Here is a 14,396-nt window from a genome sequence, read left to right on the forward strand (position 1 = left end):
GGTGTTTGGGAGGAATTCCCCCTTGTGGTCTGTGTAGTCTACTCCATGAATCCACAGGGAACCCGGGGGGCACCAAGTTCCCCGGCCTGTGACACAGCAACGTGCCCGGAAGAGAAGGATCCGTGGTGCCCGGATGGCGGCAGCCAGGGCCCCTGTGGGAGCTTGACCCTCTCAGCCACACTGCGGGCTGCAGGAGGAAGAACCCCCATCCCACCTCCACCCCAACCCCCGAGTGGTGGATAATGAACACTCCAGCACATGGCCCTGTGGTCTCACCCCAGGCTGCCCTCCTCTCTGCTGGGGGGTGGTGGGGGGGAGGCCTGTGGTCATAGAAACCCTCCTCTCTGCTGACAGGAGTCTGCTTTCCAGGTGAGGAGGCCGGAGGGGCCGTCTCAATCTTATGAACTAACAACATTGGAAGTGACTACACCCACGCAAGGCAGAGCTGCTAAGAACAGAGTGCATGCTGCCTGGAATGCATGAGAAAACGAGGAAGTGTTGAGAAAAACCTTTACCCAGAGGCCCCAAGTAGCCAAACAAAGACCGGGGTGACGGGAGAAGGGAGAGGCTTGTTAAACAGAGGCCAGAGAGAGGGGCCTGACTGGCTGGGGGCCCCCACCAAAGAAGAAACCTTTACAAAGAAAGGCGGTTGCCATTCTGAATTCCTAAGCAGCTGGTGAGTGGCTGTACAGAAGGTCCACATTTCAGGCCAGAGTCAGCCATGCGAGAAACGTAACCTCATAGTCTAGACCCGTGGTCGGCAAACTGCAGCTCGCGAGCCACATGCGGCTCTTTGGCCCCTTGAGTGTGGCTCTTCCATAAAATACCACGGCCTGGGCGAGTCTATTTGGAAGAAGTGGCGTTAGAAGAAGTTTAAGTTTAAAAAATTTGGCTCTCACAAGAAATTTCAATCATTGTACTGTTGATATTTGGCTCTGTTGACTAATGAGTTTGCTGACCACTGGTCTAGACCTAAATCTACATTTTATCCCTGGATGGCGGAACCTGGGTCTGTCAGTGAGGGCTCCCCCACCCCGCCCACCAAGCCCCGGGGCCAGTGTCCCGCTGGCTCCCAGGCATGGACAGGCGAAGTCATCGTCATCGTTGCCGCTCACAGTGGCATCTGTTATTCGGTCTGGCCTCCAGCTTTGTCCCAAGGTCACCAGCGGCTCCTCCGTCCAGCGGCTGGATCTGTCTTCCCTCTCAGCTTCGCCCATGATCCTCTGAACCACAGAGAAGAGGGTGGGCCCTGACTTTCCTGCCCTGGTGCTCCTGCAGGGGTGGAGGGGTGGGGAGAGGGACGGAGGGGTGGGGGGTGGAGGGGTGGGGTCAGAGTTCTCCCAGAGATTGATTCTGGGTCTCCCCCTTTCCCCGAGTTTTATTCCAGATCAGAGCATGGGTGCCCAATATTCTAGGATTCCCTGAAATTGTGGCACTTCTGTATGCGGACAGCAAGGCTCACATGGGCCTCGTTTGTGTGTACGGACATGTACACACACGTGCGCGCGCACACGCATGCACACACACACACACACAGGCTTATTCCCAGGGACTTTCCAGAGTCTAAACTCTGTTTCCAGTTGGGAGTGGGGTGGGGTTGCCGAGGCTTTCTCTTACTAAACATTCTTCCAAAATGCTTGTTTATGGTATAAGTTTTGTTGTGTGCAATCCTACAAGATTTAAGCTTTTAAAGCAAAAAGAAAGAAAGAAAGAAAAAAGGGAAAGAAAGGAAGAGAGAAAGAAAGAGAGAGAAAGAGAGAGAAAGAGAGAGAAAGAGAGAGAAAGAAATCTGTGTTCTTGAAACTCACAAGACAGGGTCTGCTTTTCCTATGAATCATCCCTCCCCCGGGGGCAATGAATGCTGCGGACTGACTAAGGGGAAGGCACAGCCCACACGGAAATAGGGAGGGAGGGGCACCCCATTGACTTCTCAAAACTATGAAACCAGCTCTAAGTCATGAGCTCCCTTCATCGGAAGGTTTTAGGAATTCCAGGCCGCAGAAAACCAAGGGTCCAGGCTTCATGTCCTGGTCCCAGAGCACAGATCCTGGGGAAACTGAGGGATGGCAAGTTGCTGGTTTCCGGAGCCGCCCAGAGGGCTGAGTGACGACCAGGCCGGGCGGGTTAATCTTCACCTGCAGGTTAGCGATCGGATCAGAGCTCGGTTTTGAGTTACAAGCCAGCCACTTCCCTGTGAACTTTTCATTTCTTTCCTCAAAAACTTTATTGTTTCCTTTGAGTAAGCTGCTTTGTGGCAGAGTTCTCCTCTGACTCATTTTATAGAATAATCCTATAATTTGAGGGTACACAGCCAATGGCTTAAGAAACCCTCATGGAAAAACCGCAGCCTCTGCCGTCCGTGCTGAGCGCCATGTAGGCACGGGGGTTACTCACCTTCTTGATCTGGCTGCAGATGGCTACGAGTTCCTGGAGACCCTGAAACAGGTGGCCCGGGACAACACCGACAACCCGGACCTGAGCATCATCTGGATCGACCCGGACGACTTCCCTCTGGTGAGTGGCTCAGACCCGGGCCCCGGCCGTGGTCGCCGTCACCGTGTCATGCCTGGGTGTGGTGTGAGGGCCTCTCACGTGAAGGAGGATGTGAAACAGGAGGGGCACTTGCATAAACGCAGTGGCCGTCCCATCCAGCGGGGGAGACCTTGGCCACGGGGGCAACATGGACCTTGGGGCCTGGTGCTGACCCTGACGTGGTTAGATATATTTGTTCTCACTCCCCGGAGACCAGAAATCTCAGCTGAGCTGCTGAAATGCTTCTGCCAGCAGCCCCATAGCTGCCTGCAGCCCATCACCACCCACTGCTGTAACCTCTCTCGTTTTCCTGGGTGGGGACTGTCGTTTCGAGGTGACCCGAGTTACTAAGTGATGAGAACCAGACGTGAACTCTTTGCATAGAGCCCAGAGCTGCACGGGGAGAAGGAGCAACCCCCAGGGCAGGGACCCGGTCTCCGTCGGGTTCTCCCAGGTCCTGGCCTAGTGCCCAGCCCGGGACTAGCATGCATCAGAGCCTTAAAGTCCGAACTCTCGCTGGTGCCAGCGATCAATGAGCAGCAAGCCTTGGTTGTGCTTGGTTTAAAGAGAATAAGCAGAATTTGGACGATACACAAGCCCCGTGGTGATGATGATGAATGCAGCTTATCACCCCCGGGTCACAGAGGGAAGGAACGGCAGCTGGAGAGGTCCAAACAGTGACTGGTTGGTGTGATGTTCCAGCCCAGGTCTACGTGATGCCAAAGCTTCGTCGGTCAGTCAACAGACCTCAGAGACTGAGCTAACTGCTGGTCATCAGGACACGTTTCATAGGTTATAAATGACAAGTCTAGCTTCTTCCAGGAGTTAGCATTCGGTGCATAGGTCAGGACCGGTCGTGCTATGGCTAAACAGACAAAACCGAGGGGTTTTAGTGATTGCACCCCAAGCCCACAGGCAGGATGAGTGCATCCAAGGCAGAGACTTCCGTGACACCTGAGGTCAGTGCCATTGTTTCGGGCAGTCCTAACAAAATCACGGTCTTGTGAGGCGCTGTGTGCTGTAACTGGCCACGGCGTGAATGTGTTTCTAATTTATCGGGACTCTCTGGTTATGCAAGCTTGCGGGTGGTCTGCAGCTCTGACCTGCTCTATATGTTTGCCTTGCTTTTTGCAAAGGAAAAATCTCAGACTATTCTGACTTCCAGGGCCCATCAGGCTATGTATTCACCTGGGAGCCTTTCCCACCACAGAACGCCTCCGTTTTTATTGGTAGTCCATGGCCCCCCATCCTTTAGTCCCGCCCCTGTCGGAGATTAGCCCACAGAGACCCAAGCCTGGCTGAATGAAGAGGCACTCTTCTTACTTGTATGCCAACGGACGGCGCGTCACTGCTTTCTCAACGACCTCACGGGCAGAGTGGCGCAGCGTAAGGGGTTTTTAAATGGGGCGTTGATAGAGGCGGAGGGAAATCTCTCCCACCACATAAGCTATAAAGAGCCCCAAGCAATTTGGGGATTGACTTTGGACCACCTCTGCAACGCTCCCCCCTACAGCTGCACACGCGTCCATATTACACGTTTCATGGTTTATGACATCCTTTCTTCCCGTGCTGATGTAAAGGGCTGAGGGCTGGGCAAGTCTTCAATTTCCTAAGTGCCCGCAGCTGTTGGGAGCCCTTCACCCAGCGGTGACCTAGTTACTATGATGGGATGGCAGGTGGGTGCACCACAAAGTGATTTCAGCAGGGAATGCCCTGTCCCCGCTGTCTAATTTTACCTTCTGTTGCCACAGCTCATTGCCTATTGGGAAAAGACTTTCAAGATCGACCTATTCAAGCCGCAGATTGGGGTGGTGAACGTGACAGATGTGAGTATGCCCCGTGGAAGCTTGCCCAGGCCCCCGTGGCCGGCCCTGTGTTCTGCTGAGCAGCCTTGACCGTGAGGTCACGCAGGGAGTCCAGTCCCTCATAAAAGGAGCAGGACCCCGGGCCCCGCCCAAGCTGAGTGTGGCCCACGCCTCGTCTCGGAACCAGTCCCAACCTATGGTTCCTGGTTCCCTCCCATGGCACATGACCTTGCTTATGGGGCCAGCCTGACCTGGGTCACAGCCTATTTGGGAATAAGCCCCCCATTTCTTCCAATGCCCCCAAACAAGGTCTCTTCGCATAACGGACCGTGCACTTGGAGCTGCCATCGCATGGTGGATGGTGGCCCGCCCCCTGGCACCAGGTTGCAGACAGGAGACCGGGTCACAGGAATTGGGAGGAAGCCATGAAGATGGCGGGGCTTCTCCTCACCATCCAGGCCCCACTGGCCTGAGGGTGGCCGAGGCTAGTGAGGAGGACTGGCCGAGCCTGAGGAATGGCAGACCTCAGTCCAGACATCTGATGCAGCTCCACATAACAACACACAGGGGACAGACACACCAGGCAGATGGATAATGGATGGAAAGGGATGGCCACAGAGGGTCCACCAGAGCCACACCTAACTGGTCCCGACGCATGTGAAGGGGGCCCGTTAGCCATTCCCCTCGCCCTGTCGGCAGGGTTCAATCAGCTGGGGAATTCTAAATTTACGTATTTTATAAACTAGTTTTTATATTAATAATAATGTCAACAATTTGCTCAAGTTGAAACACTTCAAAACAAGAGTAGCATATAAGGTGAAAAGCAAAAACACGCTGCATTGCTGACCCCATCCTAGTCCGATCCCTGCAGGAAACGTTGGTAGTAGTTTCCTGGCTATACTACCAGAAATGTAATCCTATATAATAAAGAGCTAATATGCTAATTAGACTGAACAGCAGATCCACTGTCCGAATGCGAGGGCCAAGCCCCTTGCACGAATTTCGTGCACCGGGCCTCTAGTTTATATAAAACAGAATATGTAGTTAAGAGGTACAAACTGGTAGTTACAAAACAGTCACAGGAATGTAAAGTACAGCACAGGGAATAAATAGTCACTAATATTGTGATAACCACGTATGGTGCCAGGTGGGGATTGGAAATCCCAGGGGACCACTTTGTCAAGTACATGATCCTTGAACCACTATGCTGCACACCTGGCCCCAACACAGAAGAAAGTTAAAGCAGTAACAAAGACGAAGAGCCACATGTTACTAGTAGTATCAACTCATGAGCAGCACCGATTTCATTAATAAATTAAAATCGTTAAGAATGGACTGTAGATGTTGTTGGATAGGGATCTATATACCCGCCGCGTGGGGCCCTCGGGTCCGACTCGGCCCGCGGCCTCGCTCACGGCCCCCTCCCGCCCCTGCCCGCAGGCCGACAGCGTCTGGATGGAGATTCCGGATGACGATGACCTGCCCACGGCCGGGGAGCTGGAGGACTGGATTAAGGACGTGCTTTCTGGAAAGATAAACACCGAGAAAGACGACAAGGAAGACGACGATGACGACGATGATGACGATGACGATGGTGACAGCGATAACTCTGATGAGGAGGAGAATGATGACAGTGACGATGATGATGATGATGATGATGATGACTAGCTCCGGCTCCACCTGGTTTTGATGAAAACGGAATCCCAGCTCCCCACTTCCACACGGACAGCACCAGGTGGCAGCAAGCAGCCCCGGCCATGCCCAGCCGCTCCTCTCCCTTTCCCAGCATCTCTTCCCACCCCTTCCCATCAGGAGCTGTACCATTCAGCACGTGCACATGCCTTTCTCAATCCAGTCATCCCGCTCAGCAAGGACAGTGGGGAACTGTTCCCCTGGGGATGGTCCTGACCATCACGGGAAAGCCCTGCTCTCTGTCCGGCCACCCGTGGCCATGGCAGCGCTGGACTCTGGCGGTCCAGGGAGAGCCCTCCCCTAACACCGCTACTCAAGTTTACTTGTCTCCTTTGGCTCCGACAGGGACAGAATGGACAGCTTGCTAACTCGCAAACACGCAGTGGCCGTATCATCATCAGAGCACAGGGAAGACACGCAATTGATCCTATAGCCCCGTGCCTGGCACATCGGTGAGACTCTCGTGGGGGAGGCTCAGCCTTGGAGACAGGCTTGTGAGTCAGCTTCTCCTGGCTCTATTAAGTTTATTCTTTAAGTGGCGGTCAGACCATTATGAGCGCAGATCCGAGCCTTTGGATGGCTATCGAGAGGCCTTGTACAAGTGCGTGTGGATGGAGGTTAACGTGCTCTCTGAACTTCCCTGAAGGACAAGTCTCACATATGGGAGGGGGAGACACTGAAAGAATGAAAGGTTTTTATCTTTTCTGATGGGTCAGGTGGCTTCCTAGCCTGAGCTCGGGGCTGGACCCCCCTTCCCATTTGGAGAAAGGGTTGGTTTATCCAGAGGTCAGGTAGCTCTCCTTTCACCAGCACTCCCACCGTTGACCAGGACAGTAAACAGAGTTCATGGTGATGCCCTGAGGCACTAAAATAAACATGCCCAAGTGCCTTCAGAACTCTCTGAAAGTTACATCGTGCTCGGTAGTTTTAGCGTTAAGTGTGAATAAGAATGTTCTAATTTATTTTCTCAATCTTTTAACATGTGTAAGACACTGCAAATTCTTCCAAAATAGGGCAATCCTTTTATGGAATACTAGCTAACTGTCATTAAAGTCATATTTTGAAAATATTAAAACTATCTCCTTTTTTTTGGACAATTTTTATGAGTTCATTTGAGCCAAACTGATAGCCAATGCCGGGGAGCAAGACCCAAAAGCTCCCCAATATTAAGACTGTCTTGGAAATCTCTCTGATTTTCTGATCCTGCTCCCATTCTCTCTCTGTTTCTTCAGTTTTGCTTCCTGGCCTTCCTTCCTCCGCCCATCCTTTAAATGTTAATGTTTCCCAGTATCTCAACGCTTTCTAACATGTTTCTAGGGTAGGATCATCCATGCCCATCAGCCACCACCTATGTGCTAATGACTTCCATGTCTGGGTCGCTAACCTTGACCCATTTATTCAACTGCTCTTGGACATCTTGGTTTGGATGCTGCACAGATGCTTCAAATAATGTAACAAAACCCAAGGCCATTACCTTCTCCCCTAGGGCTCCCCTCTTCCTCTTAGTGGAGCCCCAGTTTGGATGAGTCATGTCACCATCTATGCAATTGCCTAGGTGACCTGGCCCCTTCCCTTCTATGTCCACGGCATTTTGTGTGTACCCCGATTCGCGGCACTTATTTATTTATTTATATGTATTTTTTTTAATTGATTTAAGAGAGGAAGGGAGGGAGAGATAGAAACATCAATGATGAGAGAGAATCATTGATAGGCTGCCTCCTGCACACCCCCTACTGGGGATTGAGCCCACAACCCAGGAATCGAACTGTGACCTCCTGGCTCAGAGGTTGATGTTCAACCACTGAAGTCATGCCAGCCATGCTCAGCACACTTATTTAAATTGCAACACATATTTCCATGTTTGTCCTTTCCATAAATTGTGGGCAAAGAATTTATCTTGGCATCTCCAGCACCAAGTAGATAGTACGTTATTGAATTGATGACCAAGTAACTGATTCATCAGAATACCTGTAACACCCTAGGACTGCTGGGTAACAATGCATAATCCCCAGGACTGCTGGGTAAAACAATGTGTGCAGGGCTTTCGTACTCTTATTTCTCCCCCTCACAACCCAAGGCAGGTGCACCCCATGCTGGGCTACGCTGCCAACCAGCCAGGCCCGGCTTACCTCAAGTAACCTCTTGGGGAGGTAAGTTTTCAAAGCCATGTTTGAAGCTAATCTTTCAAACGGCCAAGGAATGTGGTCCGTCATAAAAGTGGTCTGTTCCCCAGCCCGGGGAGATCCCCTTGTTCGCAGTGGGAGGCCGTGAGCAACGCGCATGCGGTTTAAATCCTGCCCTGAGCTCCCGTGTCAGAGGCTCTGGGGGTCACCCGGGCACTGTCTGGAAGCAGCTGCTTGGTCACGGGTCTGAAACGTTCAAAGCTGGTATGGGATGTTTGGCCTGGAGCGCGATGCTATTGCTTTAACGTGAATTATCTCACTTCATCTTCACAAGGCTCTCAGGAGACGGGTCTGGTTATTCTCCCCATTTTACAGACGAGGAATCTGAGGGGGACACAGGGGGCGGGGGGTGTCGTGTAATTTTCCTGGGTCACACAGACACTTTAAAAGAGTGTCAATATAATCCCATTTTTACACTTAAATCAAGGATTTAAACGAAGTTCCTAAAATGAAGGAATCAAAGGATCCCATTTCTTTTTCTCAGAAAGTGTCCGAAGATGGACTCCAGTGCATGTCCCATAATCCTTTTCACTGATGACACCAAGAGACCCCTTCTCCGTTTATTTCGGAGGCGATGATCCATTTAAACAGTATGGGGAATGTCAGATCATCAGAACCGCAAGGTCACCCTATTAGGAAAAAATAGTTCCCTGTGTTATCAAGAATGCACAATCATTTTCACGAGCAAGAAGCTGGAACAGGAAAAATGTTCAAAGCATCCGTGTCATTGCCACAAATGCATCACCATTTTGTCGGAAATATGAAGTCTCAGAACCACGGTAATAAGATCAGATGTAAATACAGACAACATACCCAAACGTCAAATACAGCTTGGCTTGTCCAATGTCAACATCAGCCCGGGTAATTAGAAGATGCCTGCATGACACTTTCACACCAACGGGGAGTCACTGAGTTTCCCTTCAAGCAGAGATACTGCTGTTCCCACGCCCCTGCTGACGGCCTTGCCGCTGGCACTGGCTTTCCCGGATGCCATCCTGATACCCCGCACTCCACGCCCATCACCTGGCAGTTTCTCACTGGAGACTCTCAAAACTCTGCAACATTCTGCGGCTGCACCATGGGTAATGGATGGGGAAGAAAGGAATCTTTGGTTTATGTCTGCACACAGCTTTCATCTTTTCTCCAGTAGAGTTTGTTCGTGAGGATATAAATTGTGCACATCTTGGCTGACGGCCCAGAAAAACAGCTTATCAATGATCTATACAATGAATATGTTCACACCAATTGCTTTCTCTCACTCCTGTCCATGCAACAGATAAGAATGTGTGAGCTGTCAGCGCTCTGCACAGGTAAAGAGATAGCTGAGTGAAAATCCATTTGTCAAATAATCAAGCTCCCTTTAAATAGACCTATCTAAAATAAATCACCAATTTAAACTGAAATACCAAGCCACTCACAAAAACAATCCAATATTCACCACCACCACCGCCACCCCAAATCCAGCATATGACACTTTTCTCACTCTTGACTCAAAGATCTTTTTCCCATTTATGGATTTACTCAGAAAGGCCTGTTTCATCTCCAGGTTTTAGAGCCTAAGATTTTAATTTCCAGCAGTCTATTCATTTAGAATATTCTCTTGGCCATAACATGATTGCAACCAGGTGTTTGTTTGTTTGTTTTTAATGCAATGGCGATTCTACTTTCCCATTCAATCTACCCTAATTGACTTAGTGTTCACAGAAACTTGACAGGTTATCTCTAATACGGTATCGAAATCATGCAAGAGTGAAAATGTCCCCTAAAACTCTTTAGATGAGGAAGAGAAACAAAATTCAACTTGGGATTTCTGCTTATTTTCCAAGTTTTCCAGAATAAAAAATGTAACACGAGTTCACTGGGACGGGGGATTCAAAATGACCGGATGCCAGGTACACTCTGCCCCTCAGAGACACTAGCACCATTACTGATGCCACAAGGAGAGGAGGTCGCACAGCGTAACCTGTGAATGCAGGCACGCCTGCTCCCGCAGATGGCTGCTGGCCATCCATTCCTTCACACGTTCGGAATGCCTCCGAGAGCCCACCGCCCTGAGTGTGTAGGGAGTCACACCAGACTCGCCATACACACGCGATGCTCAGGAGTTCAGGCTGGTCAGCAAAACTGGCCCTCCTGGCTACAAAGTGCAGGGCCAGCTAATCCGGGAGAACACGAAAGACCCCGGCCACAACCTTGCACAAACGGTTAAGGCTCCGTCAGATAGAGCGAGGCAGTTCTGTCACTCAACTTTTTGGGTTGATGCTGGATTCTGAATCTAGAAACGCACAGTTCTTTCAACACAAAAGTGATCGTCAAAGAAACTTCTCTGAATGAGACCCGGCCCCGGCCCCTCTGGCCTGGCATCCGTGTTGAGAAATGGTCATCTGCCAGGCTGGCTACGTGCACCCCGCAGTGAGCCGCACCCACCCGGCTGGACATGCCACACATTTGTACTCATAAGTGATGGCTTGGAAATCAAATTTGGTCATAATTTAGGGGTCCAGAGGAGGTTGGTAGTTAATGAAAGCCTACAGTGAGTCCATTATAAAGACAAGGAATTATTAACAGTTTGGATTTTCTTGTTTATTTCTTTTATCCAAATAGTACTTCTGTGCCACAAGAAATACCAAAGACATTCAGGTTAAAAGCCCAGGGGGTTTGTCACATTTGTCCCGAGGCTTAAGATAAGCGTGTTTTTATCCCACTGAGACAAGAAGAAAACACCGATGTTTTCGAGCCGAGATGTATACATGGCAGACTCAGCGCCAAGGGAAGTGACCCTTTGGGTGTCAGGAATCTGTTGTGTTGGGGACACTCCTGATAGAGATTTATTTTACAGGTGAAACAAAACAAGTGGGGTTATCTAAGGAGAGGTGGACAAGGCCTGGCAAAGGGACTCACAGTCCTGAAATCGAGTTGTACTCAGTAGTTTTAGATGTCTTATCTGCCCTTTGAAACCTGTCCCCGTTCCTGACGAGCACAATGCCGAGGGTGTGAGCACTGTCCCTCCTTCCCTGTCCTTTACTGAACGCAAACAGCAGGGGAGAAGAGGGTAGTTTAGGCACAACGGAGCCCAGACTTAAAGCCACGGGAACGCTAGGCCTGCGGGCGGTCCCTCTCCCCCCAGCCGGCGACAGGATGTTGACACGGCATGGGGAAGAGGCTGCCTCAGCTCAGGAGGCCAGGCCAGGCTCTGCACATCTCCCTGCAGCCAAAGCCCAAGGTGGCTGCAGCGACCAGCATGGGGTCTTACCCCAGAGGCAACCCTGGCAGGCCTGGTTTTTCTGGGGGCCGGAGGATTCTCAAGTTCTTTCCATTGAAAATCCAATGGCATCTGCTTCCGGCGGGGCCACATCTCTGGGCAAACCCAAAGCGAAAGCGCAAAAGCAGTTCCACCTCCGACAAACCCAGGTTCTGGTTCAAGGTGAAGTGTCTGTAGGGCCCGCCTCTCCATCCGAAACGCCAGCTCAGTTACATCAGACCTCAAGGTACAGTGACCGAGGGACTGAACCACACACTGGATGCGAACTTCCACTCACTCCCCGAGACCGTGGCAGGTCTCCCCCTCTTCGACATCCCTTTTCTCACCTGCACAGCTGAGGGGACCCCACCTTCAGAGGCTGTGAGGATGACCAGTCCCTGACATACGTGCCTGGGAAACACGTCAGGACCTTCTTTTCCTTCTTTGACCGTATTGTCTTGTCCAAGACGTGGTCTGAAGTTTAGAGGTTCTGAGCATCCTCTTGGTTCAAGCTCAGTGAGTACAGTTCTCGCTGTGGGTCTAATAGCTCCACTCACTAGCACAGAATCCCGGGCAAGGGCTGTGCTCTGGGCTCAAGAGCAACTCGCATTTACATGGGCTGGAACATGACCGCAAGGTTACATGGCAGTACGGTCACAGTAGTGATTTATTTTTTGTAACAAGATGCAGGAAGCAGAAACGCTACCCAGAAATACCCCATCACATTACGGTTGCAGGGTCTCTGCGGCAGGGCTATGTAAACATTGTGCCAACATTCTGTGCTGCCCTCAGGGTTCCAGCTCATTTTTTGGATGACGCTCAGCTTTTCAGCTGTATTGAGAAGCATACAGTGAGGCCTCCAGGGTCGTGGAGGTGGAAGGTAATTACCACAGAACTGGACCTTCCTTCCTGCTGTCAGGTCAGACGGGCCTGAACAAGGTCCCAGGGACTGGCCTGCAGGTGGGCGGGCCCTGCAGGAGACAGCTCGGTGCCAACGCCGTTCACCTGGGAGGAGCTGGTGTGACCGAGGGAAAGGGGTACAGGAGGGAGGGCGGGGTCCCTGGCTATGGAGCAATCTCCCAACCATGGGTGCAATTAGGAAATCTCTTGAACATACGGCCTGTGTAGAAGCACATGCACCTCACACGCTCATCCATGTAAACACACAAACAAGTTACCTAAGAAGAGACACACCCATCCGCCACAGACAACACAGATGTGCAGGTGCTTAACATGCAAACATGCCATCTACCTGCTAACACACACGCTGAGAAAGGCTCATGTGCATGGAAACACCCAGCCGCACAGGACACACGTCGCTGCTGAGGGAGGCTGACACAGCAGGGCCCGGGGGGAAGAGTCAACCGAAGGCCTGATTTGCTGGTCTCCCTGAGCGGCTGGGACACTCTCCCCCAGGGGCTGGTCTCCCTGAGCGGCTGGGACACTCTCCCCCAGGAGCTGGTCTCCCTGAGCGGCTGGGACACTCTCCCCCAGGGGCTGGTCTCCCTGAGCGGCTGGGACACTCTCCCCCAGGGGCTGGTCTCCCTGAGCGGCTGGGACACTGTCCCCCAGGGGCTGGTCTCCCTGAGCGGCTGGGACACTGTCCCCCAGGGGCTGGTCTCCCTGAGCGGCTGGGACACTCTCCCCCAGGGGCTGGTCTCCCTGAGCGGCTGGGACACTCTCCCCCAGGGGCTGGTCTCCCTGAGCGGCTGGGACACTGTCCCCCAGGGGCTGGTCTCCCTGAGCGGCTGGGACACTCTCCCCCAGGGGCTGGTCTCCCTGAGCGGCTGGGACACTGTCCCCCAGGGGCTGGTCTCCCTGAGTGGCTGGGACACTGTCCCCCAGGGGCTGGTCTCCCTGAGTGGCTGGGACACTCTCCCCCAGGGGCTGGTCTCCCTGAGCGGCTGGGACACTCTCCCCCAGGGGCTGGTCTCCCTGAGCGGCTGGGACACTCTCCCCCAGGGGCAGGAATGGGGAGGGGCAGGGTGATCACATTCTGCCAACCCGACAGGCACATGGCTCCCCGCTGAGCTATCTCCACATGTAAACACGGGAACTCAGAGGGGAAGCCGATGCAAGGCTGAGAGTCCTCGACGAGCACCTCATCCCTCTCCTACACTTGGCAGCACAGCCACGTTCTCCCGATGCAAAAGGAGGCCCAAGCTCAGGCAACAAGCCACACACGATACACACATACACACACATACACAGGCATGCACACACACACAGGCATGCACACACACATACATACACACAACAGACACGTGCGCACACACCCACAGGGGCCATCTACCTCTTACTCCCTGCTGGATGGAACCTGTCCTGTCCGCAGCTTTGAAGAGGACAGTGGGAGAAAGGGAGATGGTAATCGCCGGGCAGAAAGCTGGCCAAGCACTTGCTCTAGGGCTTGCTTGATGGACCTGAGCGGAAGCATTCCGTGTTTCGACTTAACCGCTAACGCAAAGGATGGATGAACGACCACACCTTAACATCCCTCCCGCCTCCGAGCATGCAGACTTCAACATTCAGGTCACGGGCGATTAAAAATGGCCATTACCTTTGAAAGGACACACGTAAGGACAAAAGTTGTCTATGGTTGAAACACGGCCAGGGAGACAGCGATCTCGGGCATGTGCTCATTACCTCCTGCTCTTTAGCATTTAACGTCCACATTTTAATAACTTCGGTTGAAAGTTATAGAAAAGTCTATAAACAGTTAAGGCAAATGAAATCTGTCTCCTCTAAAGTGGATGTTTCGATAGGCGACCAGCCCCAGGGCACAGGACACCCCCCCTTATAAGAACAGCCGACTGTTCCAGGAACTGACATAAAGACGCACTGTGCTCCAGGGAGGACGCACGCGGCTCTCTGAAACCTTCAGCGTGTTAACACCACGGGCACTGTCCCCGCTATTAAGGGTTTGAATGTGGCAAGTCTGTGTCC

General features: G+C 52.1%; 1 protein-coding gene across 2 annotated transcripts in view; it reads left to right on the forward strand.

The window, feature by feature from the left end:
• Nucleotides 1-7,114, forward strand: part of CASQ2 (calsequestrin 2) — a 45,207-nt gene extending 38,093 nt beyond the window's left edge. The window contains exons 9-12 of one of the 2 annotated variants that reach the window (XM_080648267.1): nt 2,414-2,514; nt 4,284-4,358; nt 5,778-5,818; nt 6,045-7,100. In XM_080648267.1, the coding sequence (XP_080504393.1) occupies nt 2,414-2,514; nt 4,284-4,358; nt 5,778-5,818; nt 6,045-6,333 (506 nt within the window). In that variant the 3' untranslated portion in view covers nt 6,334-7,100. Of the gene's footprint in view, nt 1-2,413; nt 2,515-4,283; nt 4,359-5,777 lie in introns of both variants that reach the window. The other variant, XM_080648268.1, reaches the window with a different exon arrangement.
• Nucleotides 7,115-14,396: the final 7,282 nt, after the last annotated feature.

This window comes from Plecotus auritus (assembly GCF_963455305.1).
Source record: "Plecotus auritus genome assembly, chromosome: 12".
NCBI classification, from domain to species: domain Eukaryota; kingdom Metazoa; phylum Chordata; class Mammalia; order Chiroptera; family Vespertilionidae; genus Plecotus; species Plecotus auritus.